The following is a 14,318-nucleotide window of genomic DNA, read 5'->3' as shown; positions in this document are numbered from 1 at the left end:
CCCCAAGTTGACTGTTCATCTGCTAATCTAGTTTATCTCAACAGCAGATGACTTTGCTAAACAAACCTAGAACAAAAGACTGAACTGAAGTCTATAGAAATACAAGAACAGTCTACTCACAAAACTTTGAAGGGGAAGAATGTGTGACATTGAGGTTATAATAAGCCCTTATCGGTAAAGGAGCTAATCGCTATCTGGCCAAATCATTGCATCACTGGAGCATCCATTAGGAGCTCCTCATGCCAATCAACTGGTTTTCCCTAAAATATTAGCTAAACAATTTGTATAACAGACAATTCATGTCAGATTTTACTGCTGATTTCAATTTCCATCATTTTATAGGTAATTCAACACAGTTTTTTAGTATTGGTCTTGCATGCTCAAAATAGGAGCCTAGAGGCATTGTAAATACTATACAGTATTGCCACTGAGTGAATGGACTTGAAAGTGGAAGTGAAAGGTGATGCTTAGACTATCTCTGAAAGTGTTTCTGAGAGTGTTGTATTACAGTATATACCCATTTTTGTTGTATTATATAAGTGCAAACATGGCGAAGCATGATGTATCAGGTTTCACATACAGTACATACATAAAAAAACATTTCAATTAAATCATTTAAAAAAAGCACACCATACCACAATACGACAATTGACAAAACACAACCAAACAGCTTAACACACAAAGAAACAAAGACATTTAAAAATCTTGGACACCCTTGTAGATGGTCCTACGAGTAACCTGAGAGAAATAATGAACAATTGGAAGTCTTTCGTTGTATGTGCTGGATATGAATGTCTGAGAACTGCTATTCTAAACTTGGCACAGGTCTGCAAGTAATAGCAGGATCTGTGATTCTCAGATTGAGAAGCTGAAAGGAGACCACTGGTTGTGTTACAGAGATTACAAAAAGTGCACATGATTGACAAAAGTGGCATGCATTACTTTTTAATTATCAGTGGATGGTACCAGATATTAGTAGCTCTGCAGGCATTAGTCAAATAATCTCACCAAGGCATCTCATGCTTGTCTGTGCATTGTCTGTCTAAAATAGTAGTTTTTTTTTTTGTCATTATTATTTAAATTGGGTAATTCCCACTAATCAAAAGTGTGCTTGATCACATAGAACCTGCAGCGACTAACCTTACTTCCAGAGTCCTTGGCTCCACATTCACCTTTATCGTACCACCATTTGTTTTTCAGCTTGTCTAAGGTGCCTTGCTCACTGAGTTTCAATACTGCAAGGTTTACTGGCGTTCTTCACGTGGGAAATAACATAAATAACATTATCAATGTTATTTTATGTTATTATTACATCACACTGATTTCACTTTCTCTTTGATTTCACCTTTTCTCTCCTCTTTTCTTCATTGCCATAGCGATTATGACGTTGATGCGCCATTTGGCCTAAGCAAATGCAAGTTTTGCAGAGCCAAATGTGCATTAACGTATCGCCTGAAGTAAGCAGCAAGGGCAACAGCCATGTGTGCTGCACACGATACCCAATCGGAGAATTTTGAAGCTTTTGTTTATGTGATTGTGTGTGTGTGTTCTCTAGCAATGGTTAGCGACGCTAAACCTGTCAGTGTTGTGTAGAGAAGGTCCGTCTTCGGACTTTTGGTTCCTGTGCGGTTTTGCTGCTTACTTGAGTGTTGCATTGAGTTACCCATCACTTTGCTCTCTGGGGCTGACCTTGGAATCACCTCCCCCGCTGCCGCACTCTCCCTTGTCGTACCACCATTTGTTTTTCAATTTGTCCAACAGGCCTTGTTCATTCAGTTTTAGTACTGCGAGGTTAACCGCATTTCTTGAAACGATAAAACATAACTTGTAAGACAGGGTGAGCCAACTTAGCAATTGTCAATGGTCCTCTTTCAAACCTAACGATTGCTTTCCTCTTTTTCAGCATTTTAACAAATAAGAAGAAATCATCTCCTCCCTTACAAAATGTTGTTAGAAAACAAATCAACTAATAGCATCAAACGTTTTAAGGTGATAAAGGTGGCTCAGAGTGCCGTGAATAGAGAAGCTTAACGCAGTACTCACATTGATAACTAATAGCAGTGGCCTGCGAGTAACATTACTAGAAGGACAGCAGAACAGCAATAAAAGTCGGTTATAACTTTATCATGCATAATTCAATCTTCTCCTAAAGCCCACCCACCCAGTTCTTAACAGACTGCTGTTCAGAGGAGAAATTGAATCCCACTTAACGAAGACTGTGTCTAATGCTGAGAGATGGCATTATGCAATACATATCAATCAACCATCAGCATATATTCAATAAAAGCATTTACAAAGGTAAACCCAAGCAGTGCCACCTATTGCATGAATATTGCTAAATTTGGGTTGACTGGCCAAATTGGAAGTTCAAAGAACGTCTTTGTTAATGTTCTTTATTGAAAATGTGTACTGCAAGGGTTTGGTCAAAAACAGTTCAGAAATCATCACATTATTAGGAATAAACAAAGACAGCAATAATTAATGAATATAGAGAGATGGGAGACATGATAGGAGAGGATATTAGGCAAAACTTTGAAACATTCAAAAGACAAAGAACAAGACACAACTGTTGAAAAAGACAATCTGAAAGATCTATAGATTAGCATATGTTAAAATTACTCAAAGCATGAACAAATGTATTCTTATTATCTGTAGCTTATAAAGTTCAAAATAATGAGGTATTCAAATATTTATTATGTATGAAATATTGAGAGATTCAAATCCTCTAAAATAAAATGAGGTTTTCTTTTTTTTATCAGTAAAAATTTGCATGATAACTATATTATTCTTTTAAAAAAAATCTTCATTTATCTTTTATCAATTTAATTTTATCTCTTTTATACAAACCAGGACACATGAGCACAGCTACATCAGGGTAGGTGGGATACTATAACAACATTGGACACATTGTTATACTATTCCACCCACCTTAATGAGGATCCTTTGGGGGTGGCGATGCCGTAGCCTTTGGAGTCCAGGTTCCCTCCGACCTTCATAGTGTCGCAGGGTTTGCGCTGCTCGATATACTCGTTCATGGTGGACTCCAGTAGGTATGCATACTTCCCCTTGGACTTCCTCACTCGCATGACACCTTCTGCTGTCGTCTTAACAAATACAGAGGGCTCCGCACCCTTCATGTAAGTCCACATCTTGTCGAAAAGTGCAATTTTGGAACGCTGTGCAAGAAAGAAGACACAGGAATTAAAAAAACAATGGAAAATAGGTATTTTCAATTTACTGTAATTACATTTGGTCATACATGAATATTAGGATGTGTTTTCATCAATCTAATCACATGTGGGTCATGCAAAATGTTTACAATTTTGGAGCTTCTCCACTAGGGATGAGTACCAAAACTCTATCGGTATTGGTGCTACATTAAAAAAACTGAAGTATCGATAAGCTCTGACTTAACGGTTCTGCTATCGGTACTGGCCAATTATTGCTGAATAAACATTACTTACATTAGCATAATTTAACCTTTTCTAATTTGCAATATTTGATATTTGTCTGCACAGCTGGCAATCTCACACAGTTCTCGGCTTTGCGCGCACACTCAACCGATGTCCGTTGCAACAAATGCAACAAGTTGTTTTCTTGTATAAGCGGAAACACAAGCAATCTGGCTCTGGTACCTTTTAAAAGTGCATTAACTGCAATGAAAAGTAATGAAAAGTTTTTGACTTCCTACCTACTAACAGTAAAGTTACATCACCCACATCGTTATGCCAGCAGTCAATCACCTAAATTAGTATAATATAAATAGTTAAGTAAACACACACATTCGGTTACAATGAAAACAGTATATTTTTCTGCAGTAGCCTAAATAAATCTTTAACATTAAAAGTGCTTTTATATTAGCTGTATTTACAAATATAGCGCATGAATAAACTATGCTTATTGAGAAATGATAAAAAAGCAGCTTATTTTTACATTGCGAGATGCTCCAAAACGGTATTAAAAACACAGTTAACTCATTTATGTAAATGTGGTAATGAAAAATCATAAACATTATCTCATTTAACTGCATTTTGCTACTTAAAGAGGGTATTTTCAACTGCAAGGAGCACAATAAACCAAGAAAGATCCTGACTTTTCTCTAGAAGAATGGTTATTCTATGGGTATTTGTTGTATAAATATTGGTTTCGTTTTATTTTAAATTAAAAATGTAATACTAAAATGAAGTGTTGTTAATTCTGCTCAATTAGTTTTTGTTTTTTTCATAAAAACAAAACACTACCGAAAGTACCGATAAAAGAACCGTTAAAATACTGATCTAATAAGTGGTATTGATAAAAGTAATACTGTTAAATCCTAAAGGATCATAAAGGATACCCATACCTATTGTCCACTATCAACCACCTCCAGAGATACTTGTAAATGCTTTTACAGTAATTGTAAACGTGCTCAAACTCTGCCTATTGACCAAAAACATTGATTGTTATGGGGTGTGTTTCGAGAAAGCCCAGCAAAACAAGTTGTTTATACTTCGTTACACTGTACCAATACACATAGATTCTAATGAAAAGTCATAGTTGCCATCAACAACTTGTTTACTTGCTCACTTATAACCAGCGTAACATTCGTTCATTCATTCAACAGTACTTGTGTGACACTCAATGCCACACTTATGTGATAAAATAAGAGGAAAGGATTTTAAAATCTGACCAAAAGTAGTCACAAGAGATGCATTCAAAAGCTTCATAATGTCAGGTGGAAATGGTGTTGTGTCTCAAGACCACTTGTGATTAGATCACTGAAAGCGCATATTAATACCAGGTGGAAACATTACCCACATAGCATTGAAATTTAACATTTAGTTCAGCATATTACTTGCCATTTAATCAGTTCTTTCATTAATCATATTTTAAAACAAACTGGGAATCCATAAGTAAAGAAAATGTAGGCTTATAGATTAGAGGGATAGATATAAATGAATGTCTTACTCTGAAAAACTCTTTTGTTGAACCAGAATCTAATGTTCCATAAGCAATCTCTGTTTGCTTTGCCAAGTCCTCTGCACTCTCGATTGGAGACACCATCCTCTCCACTGTTAGGAAGGCAGCCAAGTTAGCCGTGTAGGAAGAAATGATGATCAGGGTGAAAAACCACCAGACTCCTCCAACTATGCGGCCAGAAAGAGACCTAGTGGAAAAATGTCCAGTGGGGTTTATTAGGATGAAAGCATGATTATCACAGTTAGCAATGTCATCTTCAGCTAACAGGCTGCGTGGAAAACAAAGTGTGTAATGGAGAAATCAACTGCCTCCTTTTTTTAAACTATACATGTTTCACTATATATATCATGCAAATACAATCCAATGAGACTGATGTCTTGTATAGTTTTTGAAAAGATCAGTCAACTCTAAGTCTGAACAGATGCCTCTTTATTGATTTTAAGGTATTTGTGAGAATAGCTAGTATTGAGAGAATAGCTGAATCTATGACATTTATATTGAGACTGTGATGGATAGTAAATATTTAATATGTGTATATTTTACTGTGGTATATTTATTAATTTCAACATTAAATCAATAAAATGTCATCATGTTAACTACAAAATATCAAATATGTGAAAACTGATGTAATGCATATGTGTATTATAGTACAACTTCTGTATAAGTGAAGTTTATTTATAAACTAATTTTGAGAGGATCACGTGCTTATGATTGCTTGCGGCTGATCCCGCATTATCCAATTTATTATTCACCAATCAGACGATTCCTAAGCCACTATAAATATCCTAAGTTCCATATAACAGCCATCTTCGTTGTGAAGAATTCCCCCTTCCACCCCTACTCCTCCTCCTTTCCTAGTTGGGTGGCATGGTGGCCCAGTGGTTAGCACTGTTGCCTCATAGCAAGAACGTCACTGGTTCTAGTCCTTACCAAGCCAGCCGACATTTTCCAGCCGACATTTACACATTTCTTCCCGTGCTCATGTAGGTTTCTCCTGGGTTTTCCATTTTCCTCCCAGCATCCAAAAACAAACTTAAGTCAATTGACTAATCCAAATCGGCACCATAGACATGCAACTAGTAAGTAGTTAATAATACTAATAATTCCTTACATTTATATAGCACTTTTCCAGACATTCAAAGCGCTTTACACATTGGGGTGGGGGGGCTCCTCATACACCACCAGTTATCTCTTAAGAGCAATCACAATCTGTTCATTAGCTACTACAGCAGGGGAGTTCTCGAGATGTACCTGAGCTCAAACCCTCTTCTCACCTTGCAAACGGCAGGGAGCCCCAGGCTCGAGGATCTTATGAGCTCAGGGTTCTCTCCCGGGACAGCATGCCAAACAAGCTTTTATAATCAATCATCAGCTAAGTGTGAACTCTTGAAAGGCGTTTGCAAGACTAATTACTTAAAGAGCACTGGTGGACTGCAGGACTGTAAATGAACAGGTGCAGTATGTTTTACACAATCTACTGGCCTGGTGTGCATATTAGAGTGAGTTTAGTCATTTTCACAGATCCTTATGAATGGGGAAAATTGATACACAACTGTGTATCTCTACACTTTTTAAATCCAAAGATAAAACTGTGTTGTTATCTAAGATTATCCTAAGCAATCTAAAGTTAAAATGACTGCAAATCTAAACTTTGTTTTACATACTAAATCATCCAAAACTTTTACAAATTCAACATTTCTTGAAGAAATCAAGATCACGAACAAACCTGGGCGAAATATCACATCCTTGTCTCATAAAAGCTCCAAGAGAGAACCAAAGACTGTTGAAGATCCCAAACTCATTGGTCGACTCGTTGGTCTGGATCTGGCCGTCTTCATATTCCTCTGTGTGCCACTCATATGGACTGAAACGACTGACCAGGAAAAGCACCACGCTCACACCGATGTAAGCAAACACAATACACATCCAGATCTCATAAGCCAGTGGATCCAGGAACGAGAAGACACCAGGCTTGGACTTCTGAGGCTTTTTGATCATGATGGAGATGCCCAAACTCATGAACGGCTTTGAGAAGTCGATAACTTCTTCTCGGACTAAAGTGATAGTCAACGGAGCCACTGCAATGTCAGCTTTCTGAAATGAGAGATTCAATTTTGTTTAAATTCTTAATCTATATTTTTTACTGAAATATTGTTGAGCTTAATGCTTAAAGCCATTTTTCCGCTCATTTTCAATCACATCCAAAACTATCTTTCTTACCCCATAAACCAATTCTCCAACCATTCCATTCCAGATTTTCGTCTCTGCATCTCTAGCCCCATATTTGCCATCGCCTACTATTTTCAGCTGATATTTAAATCCACAGTGCTTTGCTATTTCAGCTGCCAGGTCCACACAGTACCCCTCATATCTTTCATTATCCATAAAAAGGTCAGCATTCTTTTTTAGCATTACATATGGGGCTTCCTGAAAAAGACAGCAGGGAACACCTTGTCAGAGAGCAGTGCTTTACAAAAGAATACTTCATAATATCTTGGACATTCACAAGTAAAACTTACTAGAATGGTGGTGACGATCACAGTCTTGTTTTCAAGCCCCATTGTGTCATTTGGGAAGAGATCCGATTTTGTGACGACCATTTTATCAACTTCGTTCCAATAGCCAATCTGAAATAGTCATAATTATGATTAAATTGATAAAATGATGCTTTGCATGTGCATTATTAGGACAAAGTATTACCTTAACCGCTCCATTGCTTTTCAATTCCATGACATTGACGGTGTAATTCACTCTCTTTCCATACTGGTCAAACTGAATGTTACCAGTGAGACCATCAACTCTCACCTGCATGAAATGGATATGACAGAAGAGGAAAATCATTTTTTTGGTTATTCTGAGAAAGGTGAAATACATGAAGCAGGCTTCAAAAATGACTTGCTTCAAAATCTTAAACAAAGCTTCAAGGTTTTATTTGGTCACACTTTATTTTGATGGTCCATCTGCATGTCAACTAATTCTCATTAGATTATAAGTAGACTAGATTGGGGTTGGATGTTAGTGTAGGTTGACATGTACTTGCAAAGTTTCTTATAGTCAGTTAAATGTCTGTGGAAGGAGCAGTATCAACAGATATTAAGCAGATAGTCTACTAATACTCAAATGGACCATCAAAATAAAGTGGTACCTTTTTATTTTAAATACACATTTATAGGTTAATATTCTTTGAATGTATTCTTCTGATAATGATGGTCAAAGATAAGATGTACATTTTTAAAAAAGTATTTTCTATATATAGAAAGCATGTTAGAAGCAAATTGGGTGTGTAATTGAACATTTCAAATAACTTATTCTAAACAGGTAAACAAAATATTAAATCATCATTTAGCACAGCATGTACAGTATATGTACAGTATAAATAAAACGACATACTTATTCTGACTTGTAAATTTTCAAATATATACACATACACATTACCGGCCACTATATTAGGTACACCTGTCCAATTGCTCGTGAACTCAAATTTCTAATCAGCCAGTAACATGAGAGCAACTCAATGCATTTAGCCATGTAAGCATGGTCAAGATGATCTGCTGCAGTTCAAACCGAGCACCAGAATGGGGAAGACTTGGCATGGTTGTTGGTGCCAGATGGGCTGATCTGAGTATTTTAGAAACTGCTGATGTACTTGGATTTTCACGCACAACTGTCTCTAGGGTTTACAGAGAATGGTTCAATAAAAAGAAAATATCCAGTGAGCGCCAGTTCTGTGAGTGCAAATGCCTTATTGATGCCTGAAGTCAGAGGAGAATGGCCAGACTGGTTCTAGCTGATAGAAAAGCAACAGTAACTCAAATAACCACTCGTTACAACCGAGGTATGCAGAAGAGCATCTCTGAATGCACAACACGTCCAACTTTGAGGCAGATGGGCTACAGCAGCAGCAGACCACACCGGGTGCCACTTCAGTCAGCTAAGAACAGGAAACTGAGGCTACAGTTTGTACAGGCTCACCAAAAATAGATGGTTAAAGACTGGAAAAACGTTGCCTGGTCTGATGAGTCTCGATTTCTGCTGCAACATTTGGATGGTAGGGTCAGAATTTGGTGTCAACGACATTAAAGCATGGATTCATCCTGCCTTGTATAAATGATTCAGGCTGCTGCTGGTGGTGTAATGGTGAGGGGGATATTTTCTTGGCACACTTTGGGCCAATTAGTACCAATTGAGCACAGCCTACCTGAGTATTGTTGTTGACCATGTCCATCCCTTTATGACCACAGGGTCCATCTTCTGATGGCTACTTCCAGCAGGATAATGCACCATGTCATAAAGCATGAATCATCTCAGAATAGTTTCTTGAACATGACAATGAGTTCATGGATGTGCAGCCGACAAATCTACAGCAACTGCGTGATGCTTTCATGTCAATATAGACCAAAATCTCTGAGGAATATTTCTAGTACCTTCTTGAATCTATGCCACAAAGGATTAAGGCAGTTCTGAAGGCAAAAGGGGGTCCAACCCGGTACTAGTAAGGCGTACCTAATAAAGTGACCGATGAGTGTAAAATAATAATAAAATGTTAAATGGGTGAAACCTACTGCTTTAAACTTAAGATGACAGTTAATTAGTATTTTGTGGCAGCACTGGGATTCTTATATGATTTTTGTTCTAAATATATAAATGGAGTAGGTTGGCACTATTAGTGGATGACTCTTCACCTGTTTTAGGGCACGTTCTATCTCCACCCCTTGCGCCCATGGTACAGCAGGATTGGCCAGGCAGTCTCCGTTGTTAGCTCTACGAGAGATGTCAATTCTCTGTTTGTGCAGGTAACGGAAAGCCTCAGTCATCACCTGAACCGCGTCATACGTCAGTGCTGAAGTGTACTGGATACATAGAGAGATAGAGAAAGAGAGAGAGGGGTGGCTTATATTTCAGTATTGTATTCTTGTAGGTAATATTGCAGTTCTAGATGTAATATGTGATCTAGAATTATTGTGAAAAAATGAATTTTAACATATAATGCATATATAAAATGAACATATGGGGAAGCCATATGCTTGTATTTAAAAAAAAATGTATTCATTGAAGCTAAGGCTGCACGATATTGGAAAAAAATTATATTGCTATATATATATATATATATATATATATATATATATATATATATATAATTTATTTATTTTTTGCGATATATAAATACAATTTCACCACAAGGCTTTATTAGTCCTGTTTTACATTTTCTGGGGAGTCTAACAGTATTCATATTCAGAAACCAAATAATACAAAAACACTGTATAGTCTTCATTGTATAAATACTTTAATGCAGCCCTAGTTGGAGCCGTCTAGTAAGATTAACAGCAGATTCAATACATTTCAATTTTACTAACATAATTTAAATTCTCTTTCCTATTTGCTACCTCAATGTAAGTTCAACTCAAATTTAGGAAAGAATTTAAATGGAATTCTCAGTTTTAAATGTCACTTATTCAAGACTTATAGGCAATTAAAAAATTAAACACTTGATTTCAGGCCGCAGAAATGAAGCACCTGCTTAGTCTTTGTAAATTGCTGGGAAGACAGATGAGACCACATTTAATCTGGAGTAGAAAATGACTAACAAGCTTTTCCTGCAAATGGCCTGAACTATACGGGCATTTAAATGAAGAGGTTTTACGTTCATGTAGCAATTACATGAACATCTCTTTTAATCATATTTAGTAAAGATGTCTCAAATGGGCAGACACACACACACACACACACACACATATACACACAGACACACATCTACAGGTCTCACCCGTATCTTACTGTCTGCTCCAGGATATTCTTTTTCCTCCAAAGCTTCCCAGCGCTGGTCAAATTTGGACACCAGAGGGTCATCAAAATCCACAATCTGAAAGCCTGACACATTTGCTCCACCATACTGGATTTTTGAAAGATCTCCATCCACAAACCCCTGAAAACATGAAATGGCTTTATTTGATTGCTACTTTTTAAAAAATGTGATGTTTTACTTTGGTGTTGCATTTGAGTTTACCAGGTTTGCTATGATGTAGTGATATCCCTTCACATGCCTGCCAATAGTAATGACCTGAGAAGAGAATAACAGAGCTCATTTATTCAACGAATAAAAAAATTAAAAAACACAATAGAAATACTAAAAGCTAATATTTAAAGGTTATTTTTGGTTGAATTTGAATTTTGAATTACCTCAGAATACAGTTTGTTTTTCATGCAATTGTGAGTGTCTCACAATTGGTACTTTTCTTCTTGGAATTGTATTGTTATATCTCATAGTTGCAAATAAACACTCAAATTAAGGCTGTGAAATTTGGGGAAAATATCTGGTTTTTGATTTTTTTTTTTTTTCCATTTATTTATTTATTTTTTGACAGATAATGCGATTTCGATTTGATTCGCGATTTAATTTTTTAGTTAAGCTTTAATGTCTGTGACTTTAAAACCAAAATATACCCATATTACTGTCGTGCTGTTTTTCTTTGATATTAATTTGTATATTAATGCTTTTGAAGCAGCAGACAACATCATCGCACTCGTCTGCGCTTTAAATAATATATATTAATATTGCAGCCTCTTGTGATTGCAACGTTTTAAATTGCGATTGTGTTTCGATATCGATTAATTGCACAGCCTTAAGCCAAAGTCTAAATTTGAGTATTCAAATTTGAGGAAAATTCTTGTCAAATGTAACCAACAAAAGTCAGAACTGCAAGACGCAAACTTGGAGTTGCAAGAAATCCCATTTTTTTTCACTTTTTGGACTTTTCTTGCTAGTGCTGTTAATTATGTTTTATTTACACAGAGAAAACGTTCATACAGTAATCCATAATAAATATATTTGTGAAAATGACAAAGAATAACTAAAAGAGATTAAAGCAGTTTGAGAGGTTTGTGTTTGTTTAAGATCATTATTATGTATGTGTGTACGTATGTGTGTGTGTGTGTGTGTGTGTGTGTGTGTGTGTGTGTATGTGTGTGCATAATGCTAGTATAGAGTCCAGATCAGCTCTATTGATTGTGGCGGTTGGTTAAACACACTTCTGCAGGTCTTAAATACAAATCAATAGCTCTTCCCTGAGGGTTCAGCAAGTGTGAATGAAAAACTCTTCTCATGAGGACTTTTCTGCCTGCTAATGGCGGCTATTTGTGCAGACTCATTGATGATTCGTAGTTAAGGTGCTCCTAAAAGGTTTTTTGTTACTGTACTGAATTATTTTTGTAATTATTATGCATATATGTGATTTTATATAATCACATTCTCTGAAACTGTTTGGGCTTGAAATGTTTATTAATTTATTTAATTATTTTTTGTCATTTTATGCCTACCATGCCTGTATTTACCTGATCACATACTGCAAATAAAAAATATATATATATTCATAATCATTTTCACCATTTTATTTTAATTTAAAACAAATATTTTCTAATATAATATACAGTAGATGTTTAAACAAAGTCATTTATTCCTTTTACAACAAAGATTTTCAGCAGTATTACTTGATCCCTCTGAAATCACACAATCACTTGGAAATCATTATAATATGCTAATCTTTAATATGCTAAAAAGATTTTTATTATAATAATACTTGTGCTCACTAAAGTATTTTGGAAACCCACATGGAATACTTTTATTCAGATTTATTTGCTATAAAATACAAATACAAAGCATTTTTAAGCAGACATCTTTTGCATGACATTGACTTTTGTTTATATGCATGAAATGTCTCTTCTGGTATAATTAAATATGATTACTGTATACTGATTATATGTTGCAAAAACAGCACATATAATGGCTGATATACTTCGTGTTAAAGTATTCAAATCCACTGTAGATTATGAAGTCTTGCAATCTAATTGTTTATATTATTAATGTTTGCATATGTATTGATGTCTATACCTGTTCCATGATGTCTTTAACTTTGTCCTGCTCACAGTCTAGGATGACCCTCCGCTCTTTCTTGTTTTCCAGGTCCTGAAAGAGTGAGCGATACGCTTCATCCTTTCTCTCATCCTTCATGTTGCCCACGTTGATGGCGGTCACCTGCCATTTCTTCTCTGCTGCTGTGTCCAGCACAACTTGGAGTGTGGTAAGTCCTGTTTATGAGGAAGAGGAACAAATGAGGCTATAAATAGATTTCTTCTTTCAAGAGTTCACACTTAGATATTGTTTGACAACTGTTAGCAAATTTGGCATGCTGTCCCGGGAGAGAACCCTGAGCTCGGAGATAGGTGAGCCCAGGGCTCCCGCCTGGTCCATAGAGCATATGAGGGGAGTACGAGATCAGGTGGTTCTCGAGAGCTCCCCGTGGTAAAAGAAAAAAAAAAAGGAGGAGAAGGGGTGGATGGGGGGTTTCTTCGGAAAACGAAGATAAGAGAGTAGTTCTAGCTAGGCTACTTATAGTGAGTTGGGGTTAATCTGATTGGCTAACTAGTGAATGTAGATGAGTGGCCAGCTGCAGTCAATCATATCACGTGCTCCTCTCGAAATTAGTTTAAAAACTTCACTTAATGTTTTTTCTAAAAAAAAAAACAACTACATTTTGGACTCATTTTAACAGCAGATTTATTTTTTTGGGTACATTTTAACATAAAAAAAAATATTTTTTTTTTCTTCCTTTGAAGCAATACTGTATATTTGCTTTATCTTATGGGAAATTGAACCAGTTCAAGAAATATAAATGATGTATAACCCCTATGTACTGTTGGGGATGTTTTCACCCACTATGGGGTGATTTTGAGTCTTAATTTGGCTATACCTTTTTCTGTGTTTTAGCTAGTGAAATGATTTTTGGTGACAACTTATATTGACACATATTTTGGGAAAATGCTTTGACATTAAAGAAAAAACCCTCAACAATACACTCTGGCCTTGTTTTTTTAAGTCTGTACTTCTCAACATCAAAAGGCAACTCTTTACTCTATGTAGTCCTGAGAGCTGAGATTCATATTTTGATATTCTCAGACACATTAAGGTGACAATCGTCACTCTCACACACTCACAGACACACATACACACAAATTCCAAATGCATACAATGCATAAAAGTCAATGTTGTTACTAATCTTTCACATGTCCTGTGATAAAAGGTAAAAAAAATCCAGTCCACTATGACTTTTTATATTGAAAATACGTCATTTTGTGCATCATTTTGATCAGGACTGAGGTTGATTTTAATAGATTTATACAAAAAAAAAAAAGAATCTGATGCATTTTTACAGCAGTTAAATTGAGTGGATGTTTTCATCCCTAACATAACATAAGGCTAATAAATTTGAGCAGTGCACAAGGGTTAATTCAATTTTGATTGTATGTATTCGTTTTTCCATTTTTTTTCACACCTAACACTGGTTCACGCAGGTTCGCCATTTGCG

General features: G+C 36.0%; 1 protein-coding gene across 5 annotated transcripts in view; it reads right to left on the bottom strand.

The window, feature by feature from the left end:
• The window catches only part of gria2b (glutamate receptor, ionotropic, AMPA 2b), a 63,405-nt gene that overhangs the window by 6,571 nt on the left and 42,516 nt on the right, over positions 1 to 14,318 (bottom strand). For 3 of the 5 annotated variants that reach the window (XM_056471907.1, XM_056471903.1, XM_056471905.1), the window contains exons 4-14: positions 12,845 to 13,041; positions 10,964 to 11,017; positions 10,724 to 10,882; positions 9,642 to 9,809; positions 7,660 to 7,764; positions 7,479 to 7,586; positions 7,180 to 7,386; positions 6,686 to 7,053; positions 4,948 to 5,146; positions 2,929 to 3,176; positions 1,690 to 1,804 (exon numbers count right to left, since the gene is read on the bottom strand). In XM_056471907.1, coding sequence (XP_056327882.1) covers positions 1,690 to 1,804; positions 2,929 to 3,176; positions 4,948 to 5,146; positions 6,686 to 7,053; positions 7,180 to 7,386; positions 7,479 to 7,586; positions 7,660 to 7,764; positions 9,642 to 9,809; positions 10,724 to 10,882; positions 10,964 to 11,017; positions 12,845 to 13,041 — 1,928 coding nt within the window. Of the gene's footprint in view, positions 1 to 1,140; positions 1,256 to 1,689; positions 1,805 to 2,928; positions 3,177 to 4,947; positions 5,147 to 6,685; positions 7,054 to 7,179; positions 7,387 to 7,478; positions 7,587 to 7,659; positions 7,765 to 9,641; positions 9,810 to 10,723; positions 10,883 to 10,963; positions 11,018 to 12,844; positions 13,042 to 14,318 lie in introns of all 5 variants that reach the window. The other 2 variants (XM_056471904.1, XM_056471906.1) reach the window with 1 other exon arrangement.

The sequence above is a fragment of the Danio aesculapii genome, chromosome 14 (assembly GCF_903798145.1).
Source record: "Danio aesculapii chromosome 14, fDanAes4.1, whole genome shotgun sequence".
NCBI classification, from domain to species: Eukaryota; Metazoa; Chordata; class Actinopteri; order Cypriniformes; family Danionidae; genus Danio; species Danio aesculapii.
Note: the sequence above shows the minus strand (reverse complement) of the source record. Positions and strands in the feature narration are given on the sequence as shown.